General features: G+C 40.6%; 1 protein-coding gene across 3 annotated transcripts in view; it reads left to right on the forward strand.

Moving 5' to 3' along the window:
* Positions 1-13,917, forward strand: part of HDX (highly divergent homeobox) — an 82,507-nt gene that overhangs the window by 17,992 nt on the left and 50,598 nt on the right. For all 3 annotated transcript variants that reach the window (XM_048863801.2, XM_048863800.2, XM_048863803.2), the window contains one exon: positions 3,241-4,365. In XM_048863801.2, the coding sequence (XP_048719758.1) occupies positions 3,241-4,365 (1,125 nt within the window). The remainder of the gene's footprint in view (positions 1-3,240; positions 4,366-13,917) is intronic.

The following is a 13,917-nucleotide window of genomic DNA, read 5'->3' on the forward strand; positions in this document are numbered from 1 at the left end:
CCATTTTGCTGCACACCAAAGATCAGCAAAGGGGAACAGCAGAAAAAAAAAATTGCACTATATGCTCTATGTACACACTTAAGGTCTGATCCTGCACCCATAGATGTCTAAGGAGATTTGTCACTAGCTTGAATGTGAGCAGAAGGAAGCCCTTGTTTTCTGGTGGTTCCTTATATATGTAACTCTCCTCTTTATACTAAAGCATATAAATTAGCAGAAATCGACAGTTACAAATCTGAAGTTCAATTTACAGCTTGTATATACTTAAAATGCTTGTGGTACAGCTGCACCACGGCAGCTGTGCCACTGTAGTGCTTCAGTCTAGGTGCAACCTATATGATGGGTGGGGTTCTCCCATTGGTTTGGTCAATGGAAGAATTCTTCTGTCGGCCTACTGCTGTCTACACGGGGACTTAGGGCGGTTTAATGCCGCTGCCCAGGGGGGTGGATTTTTTACCCCCTGACCAACATAGTTAAGCCAACCTGATTTTTCTAGTGTACACCAGGCCTCAATAGGCAAGAGACAGGATGAGTGAGGTAGTATCTTTGATTGGACCAACTTCTGTTGGTGAGAGAGACAAGCTTTCGAGCTATACACAGCTCTTCTTCAGGTCTGGGAAAGGTACAAAAATGTCACAGCTAAAGAGAAGGTGGAACAGGTTGTTTTGTATAAGTAGTTAACATATTGTACGAGATCAGTCAGTGTGGAGTGACCAATTAACACCTCTGCAGTCATAGGACAATAAAAGGAGGATTAGTGGGTTACAGACTGTTGTAATAAGGCATAATCCAGTGTTTTTATTAAAACTGTTATTTTTAGGGTCTAGCAAAGTTATAAATTTAAGCTCCCAGGCTCATCTTTTAAATGTGTTTGTGCAGATTTTCTTTGAGGATGAGGCCGGAGAGGTCAGTTATGACCTCTGAAAATTGATCTGAAAATTGTGATATTGTGGTTTTTTGTCTTTTTTATAATTTTTCTGTGTGAGTTCATTCAAGAGCATAGTGATTGTCTGGTTTCACCCACATAGTTGTTATTGGGGCACATGTTGTGATAGGCATGTTCAGCATCTTTGTCTACATTTAATTTAAGCCTGGGAGTTTGAATCCATAACTTCGCCAGACAGTGAAAATCATGGTCTTAATAAAGATACTGGATTTATGGCTTATTACTACAATTTGTAACATACTAACCACTGTTTTTTTTCCTGTGACAGCATAGGTGTTAAGTGGCCACTTCACCTTAAATGGTCTCTTAGAATACATGGTAACTATTTTATGTTAAACAACCTATTTCACCTTCCGTTTAGCTGTGACCCTGAGTACCTTTCCCAGACCTGAAGAGCTCTGGGGTAGTCTACGCTGGCAGCAGTGCTTTAACGTGGCTTGTGTGGTCATGGCAGAGTGCTGGGAGAGAGCTCTTCCAGCGCTCTAAAAAAACCACCTCCACGAAGGGCATAGCTACCAGCCCTGGGAACTACACTGGTGTCTACACTGGTGCTTTACAGTGCTGAAACTTGCTGCACCCCTGAGCAAGAAAGTTGCAGTGCTATAAAGTGCCAGTGTAGACAAGCCCTCTCTGTAGCACAGAAGTTGATTCAATAAAAGAGATTGTCTCACCCACCTTGTCTCTCTAATATCCTGACACCAACATGGCTACAACGCTGCAGACAACTTAATACGAAACTGTTATGAGTGTGTAAATTCATCCCACCGCTCTCATGGTAAAGGTTGTTTTTGTAGTACGGATATTGTAACACCATACATGCTGTCAGAGGCGCCGACTTTCTAATGTGCCGGAGTGGTGCTCCCCTCCTGCCCCGCCCCCACTCCACCCCTTCCTGCAAGGCCCCACCCCACCTTGCCTCTTTCTGCCCCTGCCCCGCCCTTGCTCTTCTTCCCTCCCTCCCAGTGCCTCCTGCATGCCGCGGATCAGCTGTTCCATGGCGGGCGGGAGGTGCTGGGGGGAGCAGGAGGCTCTGATAGAGGGACTACCAGTAAGTGCTCAGCACCCACCATTTTTTTTTTCCCACAGGTGCTCCAGCCCTGGAGTACTCATGGAGCTGGCACCTAGGCATGCTGCTTCTAATAAGTTACTAGCAACACTCTGTTGAAATGCTGAAATTAGTGTTCCCCACGACTTTCTTAAATATATTTTTATTCATTGGCTTCAGAGCAAGTTTTCCTAAGGATATATTTTGTTTGAAACCAGTCATGTGTTTTTGGAACAATTTTGTACAAAATCACTAAAGAACTCTAGCTTGTTTTCTTCAAAAGAGAGAGACTTTCGCATAAAACACCCTCCACCGTTTTAAATATCTTGAATATAATTCTATATATCTTCACTGTTAGTTTCAGAAATATCTGTAATGGGAAATTATTCCGTCTGTTGAACCTAATCCCCTTAGTCTGTATTATATTTGTGTAATCAAATCAATTTCTCACTAAAAGCAGCTCTGGAGGTATATGATATAAAAATGTTTGTCTTTTTAATTTAACTTTTTAAAATTCTTTTTTGACCAATCTTCAATTCAGTCCCTTTCTATTGGAAAACTTTTTCCCTTCTTGGGTTTCATTCGTACTTTGAGGACTATGCTTGTATTTTTTTTTATTAAATTAAAAAATAAGAGACGATGGAAGTGTCTGTAGTGTAGCAATTTTGAAAACATCTCCTCAGCTATTGGATAGTAAAGATACTGATTATGCTGAATCTCTCAGTATAGTGACTGATTTCAGGAGTACCTTATTTTCACTAGATGTAAAAGTTGAAATTAGGAAGGGGAAGGAATTAAACGCCTAGTGTATCCTTGTTTGTTTGTTTTTCACAATAAAAAATGAAAGGTAAAGCCAAGTCCAAATATGTGGAGGAGAAAACCACAAGCTGCTGCCATATTTATGCAAAGATAATTTTAGGGCAAGAAGAGGGGAGATGCAACAAGTTGTATATTCTTTTCTGAGATGGGCCAGAATTGGAAATCTGCACTCTACTGAACTTCAGGCATTTGGATAAAATGGGACCTGGATCCCCATCGTCTGTGGGTTTTGTTTTTGCATAATCAAGACAAGTCTCTTTCCCCTCCCCCAAAACTATTTTTGATTGCTACCCATTTCTAAAGTATTAGTAATTTAAATCTTAATTGTAAAGACTCTATACATGCTGAAGTCTTTGTAAGATTGTGGCTTTGAATATTAAAAAAAACTGACTGGCTAACATTCTTGTATATTAATATTTTGTATTTGCAGACTTGGGTTGGCAATAAAAGAAGAAAGATGAGCAGCAAGAATGTTGCAGAATCTGGAGGCACCCCACCAAGGACTGTTCCTAGCACCCCTACAGTGCCTCCAGAAGTAGCAGTCAGAAATGTGGTAAACATTGCTCGATCCCAAAGCCAGCAGTCTTCTTGGACATCATCTAACAATGATGTAATAGTAACTGGTATATATAGCCCAGCTAGTTCATCCAGCAGGCAGGGATCCACAAAACAGACTAATACTTCAATGACTGAGATACATAAAAACTCTATTCAGAGACCACCTGGAAAAAGTGATACAGAATTTCAGCAGCAGCATATCCCTGTAGGACGACAAGCACCACATTGTAAAGGTGCTTCGCTGCTCCTGGGGGAAAAAACTATTATTTTGTCAAGACAAACAAGTGTGTTGAATTCTGCAAACTCCATATACAATCATACTAAGAAAAATTATGGTGGTTCATCAGTCCAGACTGCAGAGTTGGTGTTACCTCAAAAGCCAATAATATGCCACAGGCCATGTAAAGCTGAACCAGTGGGGAGTCAAAGATTACACAAAACAGAACACACAGCCCTTGCATCACACATCCCATCTGGACAAAGAGCCAATGTTCGAGACCCTTCTTGTAGCACACAAAACTTGGAAATTCGTGAAGTTTTTTCCTTAGCAGTTACCAATCAACCTCAAAGAATTATGGGAGGAAATACAACACAGAAGCCTTGTTCAGTCGAAGGCAGTTGCCTGTCCATTGCAATGGAAACAGGAGATGCTGATGATGAATATGCTAGAGAAGAAGAGCTTGCATCTATGGGAGCACAAATACAAAGTTATTCAAGATTTTGTGAAAATAGCAGTTCCCTTCGAGTGGAGAACCAAAGCACAGCTTTGTCTGGACCAGGCAGAAATGTGAGCTGCAGTTCACAGATGGTGAATGCCAGGGACTTGCCTGACAATATATTATATCATAACAGAGACTATCGCTTGCCTCCACGGACCTCATTACATACACCATCCAGTACACTGTATAGTAGTGCTAATCCATCAAGAAGTAACTTTTCTCCTCATTTTACATCTTCAAATCAATTGAGGCTGTCACAAAACCAAAACAACTACCAGGTAATCTGTAAATTTATTTTTGCCTTTCAGATTTTCAGGACAGTCTTCTCCTGTGAAAGCTGAGAATGTAGACTAATACATCTATGTAGACTAATATATCTTGATCCACTGATGAAAGTTTACACTGTTCCTTGGCACTGTTTCAGGTTTTCTCCTTACATACTATGAGCTGAGTCTGGCATATAGGTCAAATCATATCATTCGCTCCTTCCTTTTTGAGTGCACCCATCCCCTGTCATGAGCTGTTAAAAGCTGCAACAGCTTAAGCTGTTAAAAGGCAGTACAGCTTAAGAATTGAAACTTCACATACCTAAATGTATTTTCTTGTTTTTCTTCGCTGTTGTTGCAAACAAATGACGTTCTTGGTTTAAAAGAAAAAGAGTACACCTTACAGCTGTAGCTCACGAAAGCTTATGCTCAAATAAATTGGTTAGTCTCTAAGGTGCCACACGTACTCCTTTTCTGTTTGTGAATATAGACTAACACGGCTGCTACTCTGAAACCTGTCATTCTTGGTTTAGTTCATGACATGGTGGCAGTGGTAGAGTCTTTTTGGTGTCTACTCATCATTGGTCTTAGGAAACTAGATATCAAAAGTCCTCCTTAACTTGTTAAGCATTAGGCCAGCTGTTCACTTGAGAAATTAGCAAACCTGTAACCAGCCTTCCCATATAATACATCTCCATTATTATTTTATAATCAGGAGGTTTGAATCAGGTTTTTTTTCCACTGCACAAATAGACTAGTTCTTCCTCATATTGCTGTAAGAAGACTTCAGACAGCATCAGCCTATTTCAAAGGATTCTTTTGTTCCTGGGAAGGGGAGTCTTTCTATTTAGTCTGAATAGTATGGCTTTGTACTAGTTACCAGTGGTTCAGTATATTCTTTTCTAAAGTATATCTCCTAGGAATGCATCCCTTCCTAGGGAAAGAGCCCTTTTGAATGAAAACTGACTGGCCCTTTGTGTGCAGTGTAGTTGTAGCCATATTGGTCCCAGGATATTAGAGAGACAAGGTGGGTGAGGTAATATCTTTTATTGGACCAACCTTCTGGTAGTGAATGAGACAAGCTTTTGAGCTGCACAGAGCTCTTCTTCAGGTCTAGGAAAGATACTCCCAGTTTCACAGTAACATGCAAGGTGGAACAGATTGTTTAGCGTAAGTAGTTAGCTACTATCATCTCTTACAATATGTACTAACTACTTACGCTAAACAATCTGTTCCACCTTGCATGTTACTGTGAAGCTGGGAGTACCTTTCCAGACCCGAAAAGAGCTCTGTGTGGCTCAAAAGCTTGTCTTGCTCACCAACAGAAGTTGGTCCAATAAAAGATATTACCTCACCCCTCTGGTCTGTTTTGTTTCCCCTTTTGGAAGATGTTGAGATTCCTCATGCTGGTTCATGGTGCCTGCAGTAGGGTAACATACAGTATAATACAGATCAGAACATCCCAATCATTATAATTTGTACAGATTTGTTACAGTTATGTTAGGAAAAACTAACAAATGCAATTGAACTATTACAATCAAACCTGGCTCTTCATTTAGGGATTCCTTTTCATTCCCTTTTTTTCTATGGCTAGTGGGATGAAAATAAGGTGTATCCTGGACGGTGAGCCTTAGAAAGGGGCCAGTTTTGCCTCTGTATTTCCTCTGACTTTTTTGTGTATGTCCCTCGTGCATGTTTTGCAATGTGCAGTTTTTGGCAAGGCCAGGAGTCGGGGTGTCACCATGACAGGTATGGCTCCAGATATGAGTGCCAATCTCAGGTCAGACTGTCAGAAAACAAGACAGACACCCCAAACTGGTGGTGTATTTTATTATTCTATTTCACCAAGCTAGTAACAAGTGTGAACTTCTGGATCACTGTATTAGTCTTACCACGGAGCTACACAGAGTCCTCTTTTGGCTCTCCAACCCCTACTTTACCACCAAGACAAACTGGAATTTGTGATAAAAGGTTATTAAAACCAAAAGTCACCACACATTAGGCCACTCCTGACCCCAAAGGGCCAGTCACTTACCCTATTTCACTGAAAAAAGAAAAGGAGTACTTGTGGCACCTTAGACACTAACCAATTTATTTGAGCATAAGCTTTCGTGAGCTACAGCTCACTTCATCGGATGCATACAGTGGAAAATACAGAAGATGTTTGTTTTTAAACACCCATTTTTTCATGATTTGTGTGGTTTTCTCTCCCCCCATCCCACTCTCCTGCTGGTAATAGCTTATCTAAAGTTATCACTCTCCTTACAATGTGTGTGATAATCAAGGTGGGCCATTTCCAGCACAAATCCAGGGTTTAACAAGAACATCTGGGGGGGGGGGTGGTTAGAAAACAAGGGGAAATAGGTTATCTTGCATAATGACTTAGACACTCCCAGTCTCTATTCAAGCCTAAGTTAATTGTATCCAATTTGCAAATGAATTCTAATTCAGCAGTCTCTCGCTGGAGTCTGGATTTGAAGTTTTTCTGTTGTAATATCGCAGCTTTCATGTCTGTAATCACATGACCAGAGAGATTGAAGTGTTCTCCAACTGGTTTATGAATGTTATAATTCTTGACATCTGATTTGTGTCCATTCATTCTTTTATGTAGAGACTGTCCAGTTTGCCCAATGTACATGGCAGAGGGGCATTGCTGGCACATGATGGCATATATCACATTGGTAGATGTGCAGGTGAACGAGCCTCTGATAGTGTGGCTGATGTTATTAGGCCCTGTGATGGTGTCCCCTGAATAGATATGTGGGCACAGTTGGCAACGGGCTTTGTTGCAAGGATAGGTTCCTGGGTTAGTGGTTCTGTTGTGTGGTATGTGGTTGCTGGTGAGTATTCGCTTCAGGTTGGGGGGCTGTCTGTAGGCAAGGACTGGCCTGTCTCCCAAGATTTGTGAGAGTGTTGGGTCATCCTTCAGGATAGGTTGTAGATCCTTGATAATGCGTTGGAGGGGTTTTAGTTGGGGGCTGAAGGTGACGGCTAGTGGCGTTCTGTTATTTTCGTTGTTGGGCCTGTCCTGTAGTAGGTGACGTCTGGGAACTCTTCTGCCTCTATCAATCTGTTTCTTCACTTCCGCAGCTGGGTATTGTAGTTGTAAGAATGCTTGATAGAGATCTTGTAGGTGTTTGTCTCTGTCTGAGGGGTTGGAGCAAATGCGGTTGTATCACAGAGCTTGGCTGTAGACAATGGATCGTGTGGTGTGGTCAGGGTGAAAGCTGGAGGCATGTAGGTAGGAATAGCGGTCAGTAGGTTTCCGGTATAGGGTGATGTTTATGTGACCATCGTTTATTAGCACTGTGTAGTGTCCAGGAAGTGGATCTCTTGTGTGGACTGGACCAGGCTGAGGTTGATGGTGGGATGGAAATTGTTGAAATCATGGTGGAATTCCTCAAGAGCTTCTTTTCCATGGCTCCAGATGATGAAGATGTCATCAATATAGCGCAAGTAGAGTAGGGGCGTTAGGGGACGAGAGCTGAGGATGTTGTTGATCTCACACCAAAGACAATGCCGTAGCCAATTACTCTATTAAACTAACTAAAGATTTATTAGCTAAGAAGAAGAAATGAGAGTTACTGAGATATTAAAGCAGGTAAAATACATTACAGGTGAGTTAGAGTTTTTACTCCAAATGATAGCACAGCTGTAGTATGCTAGTTCTCCATGAGTCTCTCAAGGTTACCCAGAATGGCTTTGGTGACCTTTCCAATTGCTCAGGTTTCCCCCTGTTGGAATCCATCAGTCCAGAGATATTGGATCACTCCTAGCATTTCTTCTGATAGCTACTTTCCCCAGAAGGCAATCTGGCAACTTCCCATCACAGCATGAGCCCTCCCTTTGCTGACTAAAAACAGACAAAGTTTTTGTGAATTTTCCATTGTTGAACATAATGATCTATACTTTGAAGTTAACATGCTTCTTCATTTACAGTTCAATCCTGTTTGATGGGCAATTCAGTTACATACATGCACAATGCATTCAGTTACAGCGATCAAGACAATCTTCATTAGTTTTCATGAACAATGTGATAGCCAGAAACAATCCTTCATTAGTTTTCATGCAGTTTCACACATTAATTAAATTCTCATCTACACGCTAGGGATGTAAAATAGTAAACAGTTAACCGGTAAGCATTAGTATTACCGGATAACCCAGTCTAACCATTAACCCCCAGCCCTGGGTGGGCCGGCACAGCACCAGCTGCACTGCCCTGCCCTGCCGACCCCAGCCCCCGGTCCAATGGAGCAGCCTCAGCCCCGCGCTAACAGGAGCAGCCCCAGCAGCAGCCCTGAGCCAGGAGGCCAGGAGTTGGGGTGGCCCCTGGCCCCTCTCCCTTTAATCGGTTAACCAGTTAAACGATATAATTTTAATGGTTTAACTGGTTAACTTTTAAAACGATATTTACATCCCTATTACATGCTAATACATCCTTCTGATCTAGGGCTAATTAACTACAAGGACAAAGATAATGTGAATCAACAAGTTACAGATGAGTGAAGACGATAACATTAACATTTCTTTGAACTACTTTAGCAAACTAGTGAATTAGTCTGATCACAGTACAATATCTTTTGACACTCCTTTGAGTTCTATTAGCATTGGAATGAATTAGCCTGCTGCCTTGGTCTGAGCTGGCAACCTGCTAGGCAGCATCACAGAGGGAACAGCTATATTTTTTTTTCTTGGTGCCTTTGACCCTGCGCCCATTTCCAGCCTTGCAAAAATTTTGTGACTAAGTTAAAACAGACCTGTCAGCATTAATTTACTTGACACTGGCCTCTTTGCTGTGAAATCCAAGATGGTAGATTTGGGGGGTAGCAGTGTGTGATGAGGGGAAGGCAGGAGCTCGTGGCATCCTGGTTCTGCAGAAAGCATGTGTCCGTGGTGGGTATATTGGCACAGGTACTGTGTAGATCCCATGGGATCTTGAGGGAATCTGCTGGTTTTTGGGAGCTGAGCACTATGATGCTTTTTGGGGGTACACAGGGTTGGGAGGCATTTCACTACCACCTGCCCTTAATATAAGGAAGCCTTGTCGGTGTCTGCAGTGAGTCAGTTCCCCATCACCACCAGGCTCTGGCGTCGCAGGCCCTGCATTCGAGGCCTCCACAGGTCCCGCTTTCTCTTTGCAGGTTAATGATAGGCACACTCCAACCTCTGAGCGTCTCCCTGGAGTTTCCTAGCCCCTGGTACTCAGGACACTTTCAGAATTCCCAGGTCCTCTGTTTCTAAAGGAACAGTATACCACAGCTTACTAGTTAAGCTGTAGAGCACAGTTCTGCTTATCACATAGCACTTAGATTTGTTTACGGAGAAAGCAAGTGTAAGTTTATTTAACAAAGAACAGAGATTCCAATGATAGCAATCATAAACACTGGAAACAGAGCGTTACAGATGAAATAAAATTGCCTACTTAACTTACAGCCTAAACTTAACTAATAAGACATTATGTCATAAGAGCAAAAGCTCACCCAAAATCCTTCCAGTGTATTAAAGCCAGGGTTGTGATTTTTTGTTCATGAAGCAAGCCCACTGTCAGCGTACTCCCTAGGTGAAAATTATTGTGTGTCTCCTTGCATTCTTCTGATATACCAAACTAATTCTTTGATCTTAGTCATAAACTGGCAACCCTGCTGTCATGTATTTCTTCCTGTAGATTTTGTGGTATCTTGTAAACTTTGCAATCTTGATTAGCTAGTGATACCGTGTTCCATCAGACTTCTCTTGTAAGACACATAAATGTCTCCTATGAAGATAAGTGTCTGTTATCTCTTGCCTGAACAGAACCAATTTATCACCTTCTGGTGACCTGTCTCGTTTGCCTTAAGAACACAGTTTTCAGCATATATACATATTACTGTACATGCACTTTTCAGTGATGATCAGTGTGAAAGAGGCTTTCAGTAGAGACCTTACATGACACTCTTTGAAAGAAATATGGAGCTACCAGACCCAGGGGATCCCAAACCATATGCAGCCCTATGCCTTCTGCCATTTGGCACCAAGAGGTTCCTGAGTCACAGGCAGCCTACCACTTCCTCAAGTGGGGCTTCTAGAACATTTACCACTTAAATTACTGCAGTGCATAAGTAAAGTTAAGTGTTGATTATTTTCTTATATACATTTTTGTACGTGGCAAGGATCCACTTTTAAATTTGATCTGTTTTTAATACCTAAAACAAAAAGGCACATGTCTAAAGCTCTGATTATCCTTTAAAATCACATGCATCATGGATAGTAGAGCACCCCAACAAGTGAGTAACCAATTCCATCTCTGACCCTTTCCCCACAGAGGGTATTTCTTGATGGCAATAATTTCATAGTGAGAAAACTGCCAAGATAGGCTGGCTTTTTGGCTAAGAGCTAGGATGGTATCCCATTAAGAAAATCTACTTTCATGAATATTTATGACATATTATGCTTTTACATATTAAAAGCTTGAGGGAACATAAAGCATATTTTGGTAATGGTTTTTCAGTGTCGGCTTTTATTGTTCTTTTGAAGAGGCATTAGAAAGAACCTGGAAAAAAAGAAAAAGATTTTAGATTTTTGTGGTCTGACACTCTAGCACATGCAGTCATTTATTGTTCATGTTTTTGCTCAAGTGTAATATAATTTAATCCATCAACCTGGGAATGAATATCCTTATTCTTAAATTCCTGGGAAATCCTTCAGATTCAGAACATATGAAGCTTGAGTTACTGAATTGTTTGAATGCTCAGTTATTATAACAGGTAGCAATTGAGAGCAAGAAGTGATGAATTCATTATTGTTAAACATTGGTGGGATATCTAATAAGCAATTAGTCATAACCTCCCCAATTGAAATCATTTAATCAAATTCATCCTAATCTAACATAAGAACAAATGTAATAATCAATTTTTATGACACAAAGGGGTTCCTTGGAATTATTTATCCAGTTATTTATTCATCAGAAATTTTCTGCTCAAACTATTAAAAATGAGTAATCAGTGTCTTAAGACTTTTTTAACATGGAGCAAGGCAATTTTACCAAGTTGCATGACTTGCAGGACTAAATTAATGTCTGACTTTTATTTGGGGGCTGGGAGGAGGGAATAAAGTGAAATGATGTATTTAAGCTTCTTTGTAGAAAATGTTAGGATTTCATTTTAGCTAAATGTAAATGAACATGGGATGCTTTTTTGTTTAATACATTAGCTTTCCTTGTTTGGAAACATTATTGTTAATCCTGTACTGTGCTGTCTGTAATTTGCCCTTATTTTGTAGATGAAAACGTAAAACATTGCAGCCAGGTACAGAGGAGGGCTGGGATACCTCTTTAAAATGTTAGTTATAAAGCTATTAGTTTATTTAGTGATATGGCAATTATGGGTTATGTTTTCTACATTCTTTTTGAAAAAAAGAACTGGTCCCACTTTATTTTTCTTAAGAAGAGTTGTTGAACACATGAAAATGTCAAGATAGACATTCTAGATTTATCTGAAATTAACAGTAGACTGACAGATATAGAAATTGAAAACACCACCTGTAGTAGAGAATGGTGCTTTTTTTTTTTTAAGCAAAACGAGTATGGTGTGGGGCCTTTTATTGTCTAACGTGATTTATGTCAATTAGGACAGTTCTCTGTAAATATCAGCTTTTATGTATTTGTCTATTCATACTACTGTGTTAATGTAGGGCCAGGTTCTGATACTCTTACTCACATTGAGTAGTCCCATTTAAATCCAGTGTGATTGCTCAAGGAGCTAGATACTGTTCTTCATGAGTATGAGTACTGCAGTTTAGCCCCTAAAAATTAATGTGAATCACATAAGCAGTATAACAGTTTGGTTTAGCTTCTTAAAATTATGTTAAAATGAATTGGTGGACAAATGTTAAAAATATACATAGTATCTTTAAATTCTTGATTTTTTTTTCTTCTTGTTTTGTATTGAAAACCCTACCTCACAAACTGCAGATACTATGTAAATACAAACATTGCCTTTACCTTACATAATGGTGAAAGTAAGCAATCATTGATACAGTTTACCAAGGATTGTGGTAGATTCTCCATCACTGACCATTTTAAAATCAAGAATTTTTTTTTTTTAAGAGAGATGTTCTGGAAATTATTTTGGGGAAGTTCTATGGCCTGTGTTGTACAAGAGGTTAGACTAGATGTTCACAATAATCCCTTCTGGCCTTAGAATCTGTGAAAAGGACAATGCGTGCATGCAGCAACCACAGAATGGTATTTTGACAAAAACACTGGTGATGTTGACTTTCCTCTTTCCCTCCCCTTATAGGGTGGCCAGGTGTCCGGGTTTCGACCGGAAAGTCCGGTTGAAAAGCGGACCGCCGCAGTGTCCAGTCAGATCTACTGACTGGATACCCAAAGTCCAGTTACTGCAGGTGGGGAGGCACTGGGTCATTACCCGCGCCAGCCCCTACTCAGCCAGAGCCGCCTCCTACCTGTGTTGGGCAGCTGCAGCTCCCAGCCCCGGCTCTGCAGGCGAGTCCCTCCGTGAGGGGAAGAGAGCAAATGGAGGCGAGGCCTTGGGGGAAGAGATGGAGCAGGGGCGGGACCTCGCGGGGAAGAGGTGGTGATGGGGGAGTTCCAGCACTCCTGCTGGAGTGTCACATTTTTAAATATTACAGAGTTGGCAACCCTACCCCATTGTGGTCCAAAGTGAGTGGGCATCCTAATCAAGCTAGAAGACGGCTGGCTAAACAGGAAGTTTGGAGAATCTTAAAGTGTATTTTTCTGTACAGAAGTGTCTTAGGTAGCAAGTACAAAGGATAAACTTTTAGCTGAGGAAGATATAATTATATTTTTGGATATGCATTTGTTCAGAAATTAGTAAATGTTTTTAATGATGAGTATAATTCAGAGGGAAATATTATATTTACCATATTTTGAAATAGGTGGGTTAAATCTATGATGGATTTCTTGTCTTCCTTTTATTGAACTGTTTGAGAGTCTCTTCAGTTTCTGTTGTGCATAAAAAATGCTTGTACCAGAATCTAAAACCAGCCTAGAATGTTATTTCATACGCTGCATGTTTCAGTCAGAGAGAGAAAGAAGTACACTTCAGGTTTATGTAAGCAAATGCCTCTTTGGAAGGGTGGGAATTTGTGGTGATCAAGAGGAGAGATCCCCTGAAAAAGATCACTTATTACTCTAAAATGCAAATTTCTGCTATCTAGAAAAGTTTGATGCTGAAAACCACCTGTTCTGGATCTGGTACATTTATTAATGTTCCTGGAACATTACACAAAAAGCAATACACATAACAGATACAATTGGAAGGTGTGTTTCGGCAGTGAGTGGTTTCATTCACTTGGCCCATGAGCCAGATCCAGCCTGCTTGATGGGCCTCTATGACAAACTCAAATGATGTAGAATTCAAGTTTTCATTTCAGATTTCTAGGCCTCATCTGAATGTGTCATGTAACTTTGTCTTAGCCTGAAACAACTATTTTCCAAATTTTGACTTTTACTTTCATCTTGTTGAGGTGTTACTTCTGAAACCTAACAGTGACACTTTAAAAACAAGAAAATTTAAAATAATTTGGGTGTACAACTTTGCCTAA

This window comes from Caretta caretta, chromosome 9, assembly GCF_965140235.1.
Source record: "Caretta caretta isolate rCarCar2 chromosome 9, rCarCar1.hap1, whole genome shotgun sequence".
In the NCBI taxonomy this organism is placed as follows: domain Eukaryota; kingdom Metazoa; phylum Chordata; order Testudines; family Cheloniidae; genus Caretta; species Caretta caretta.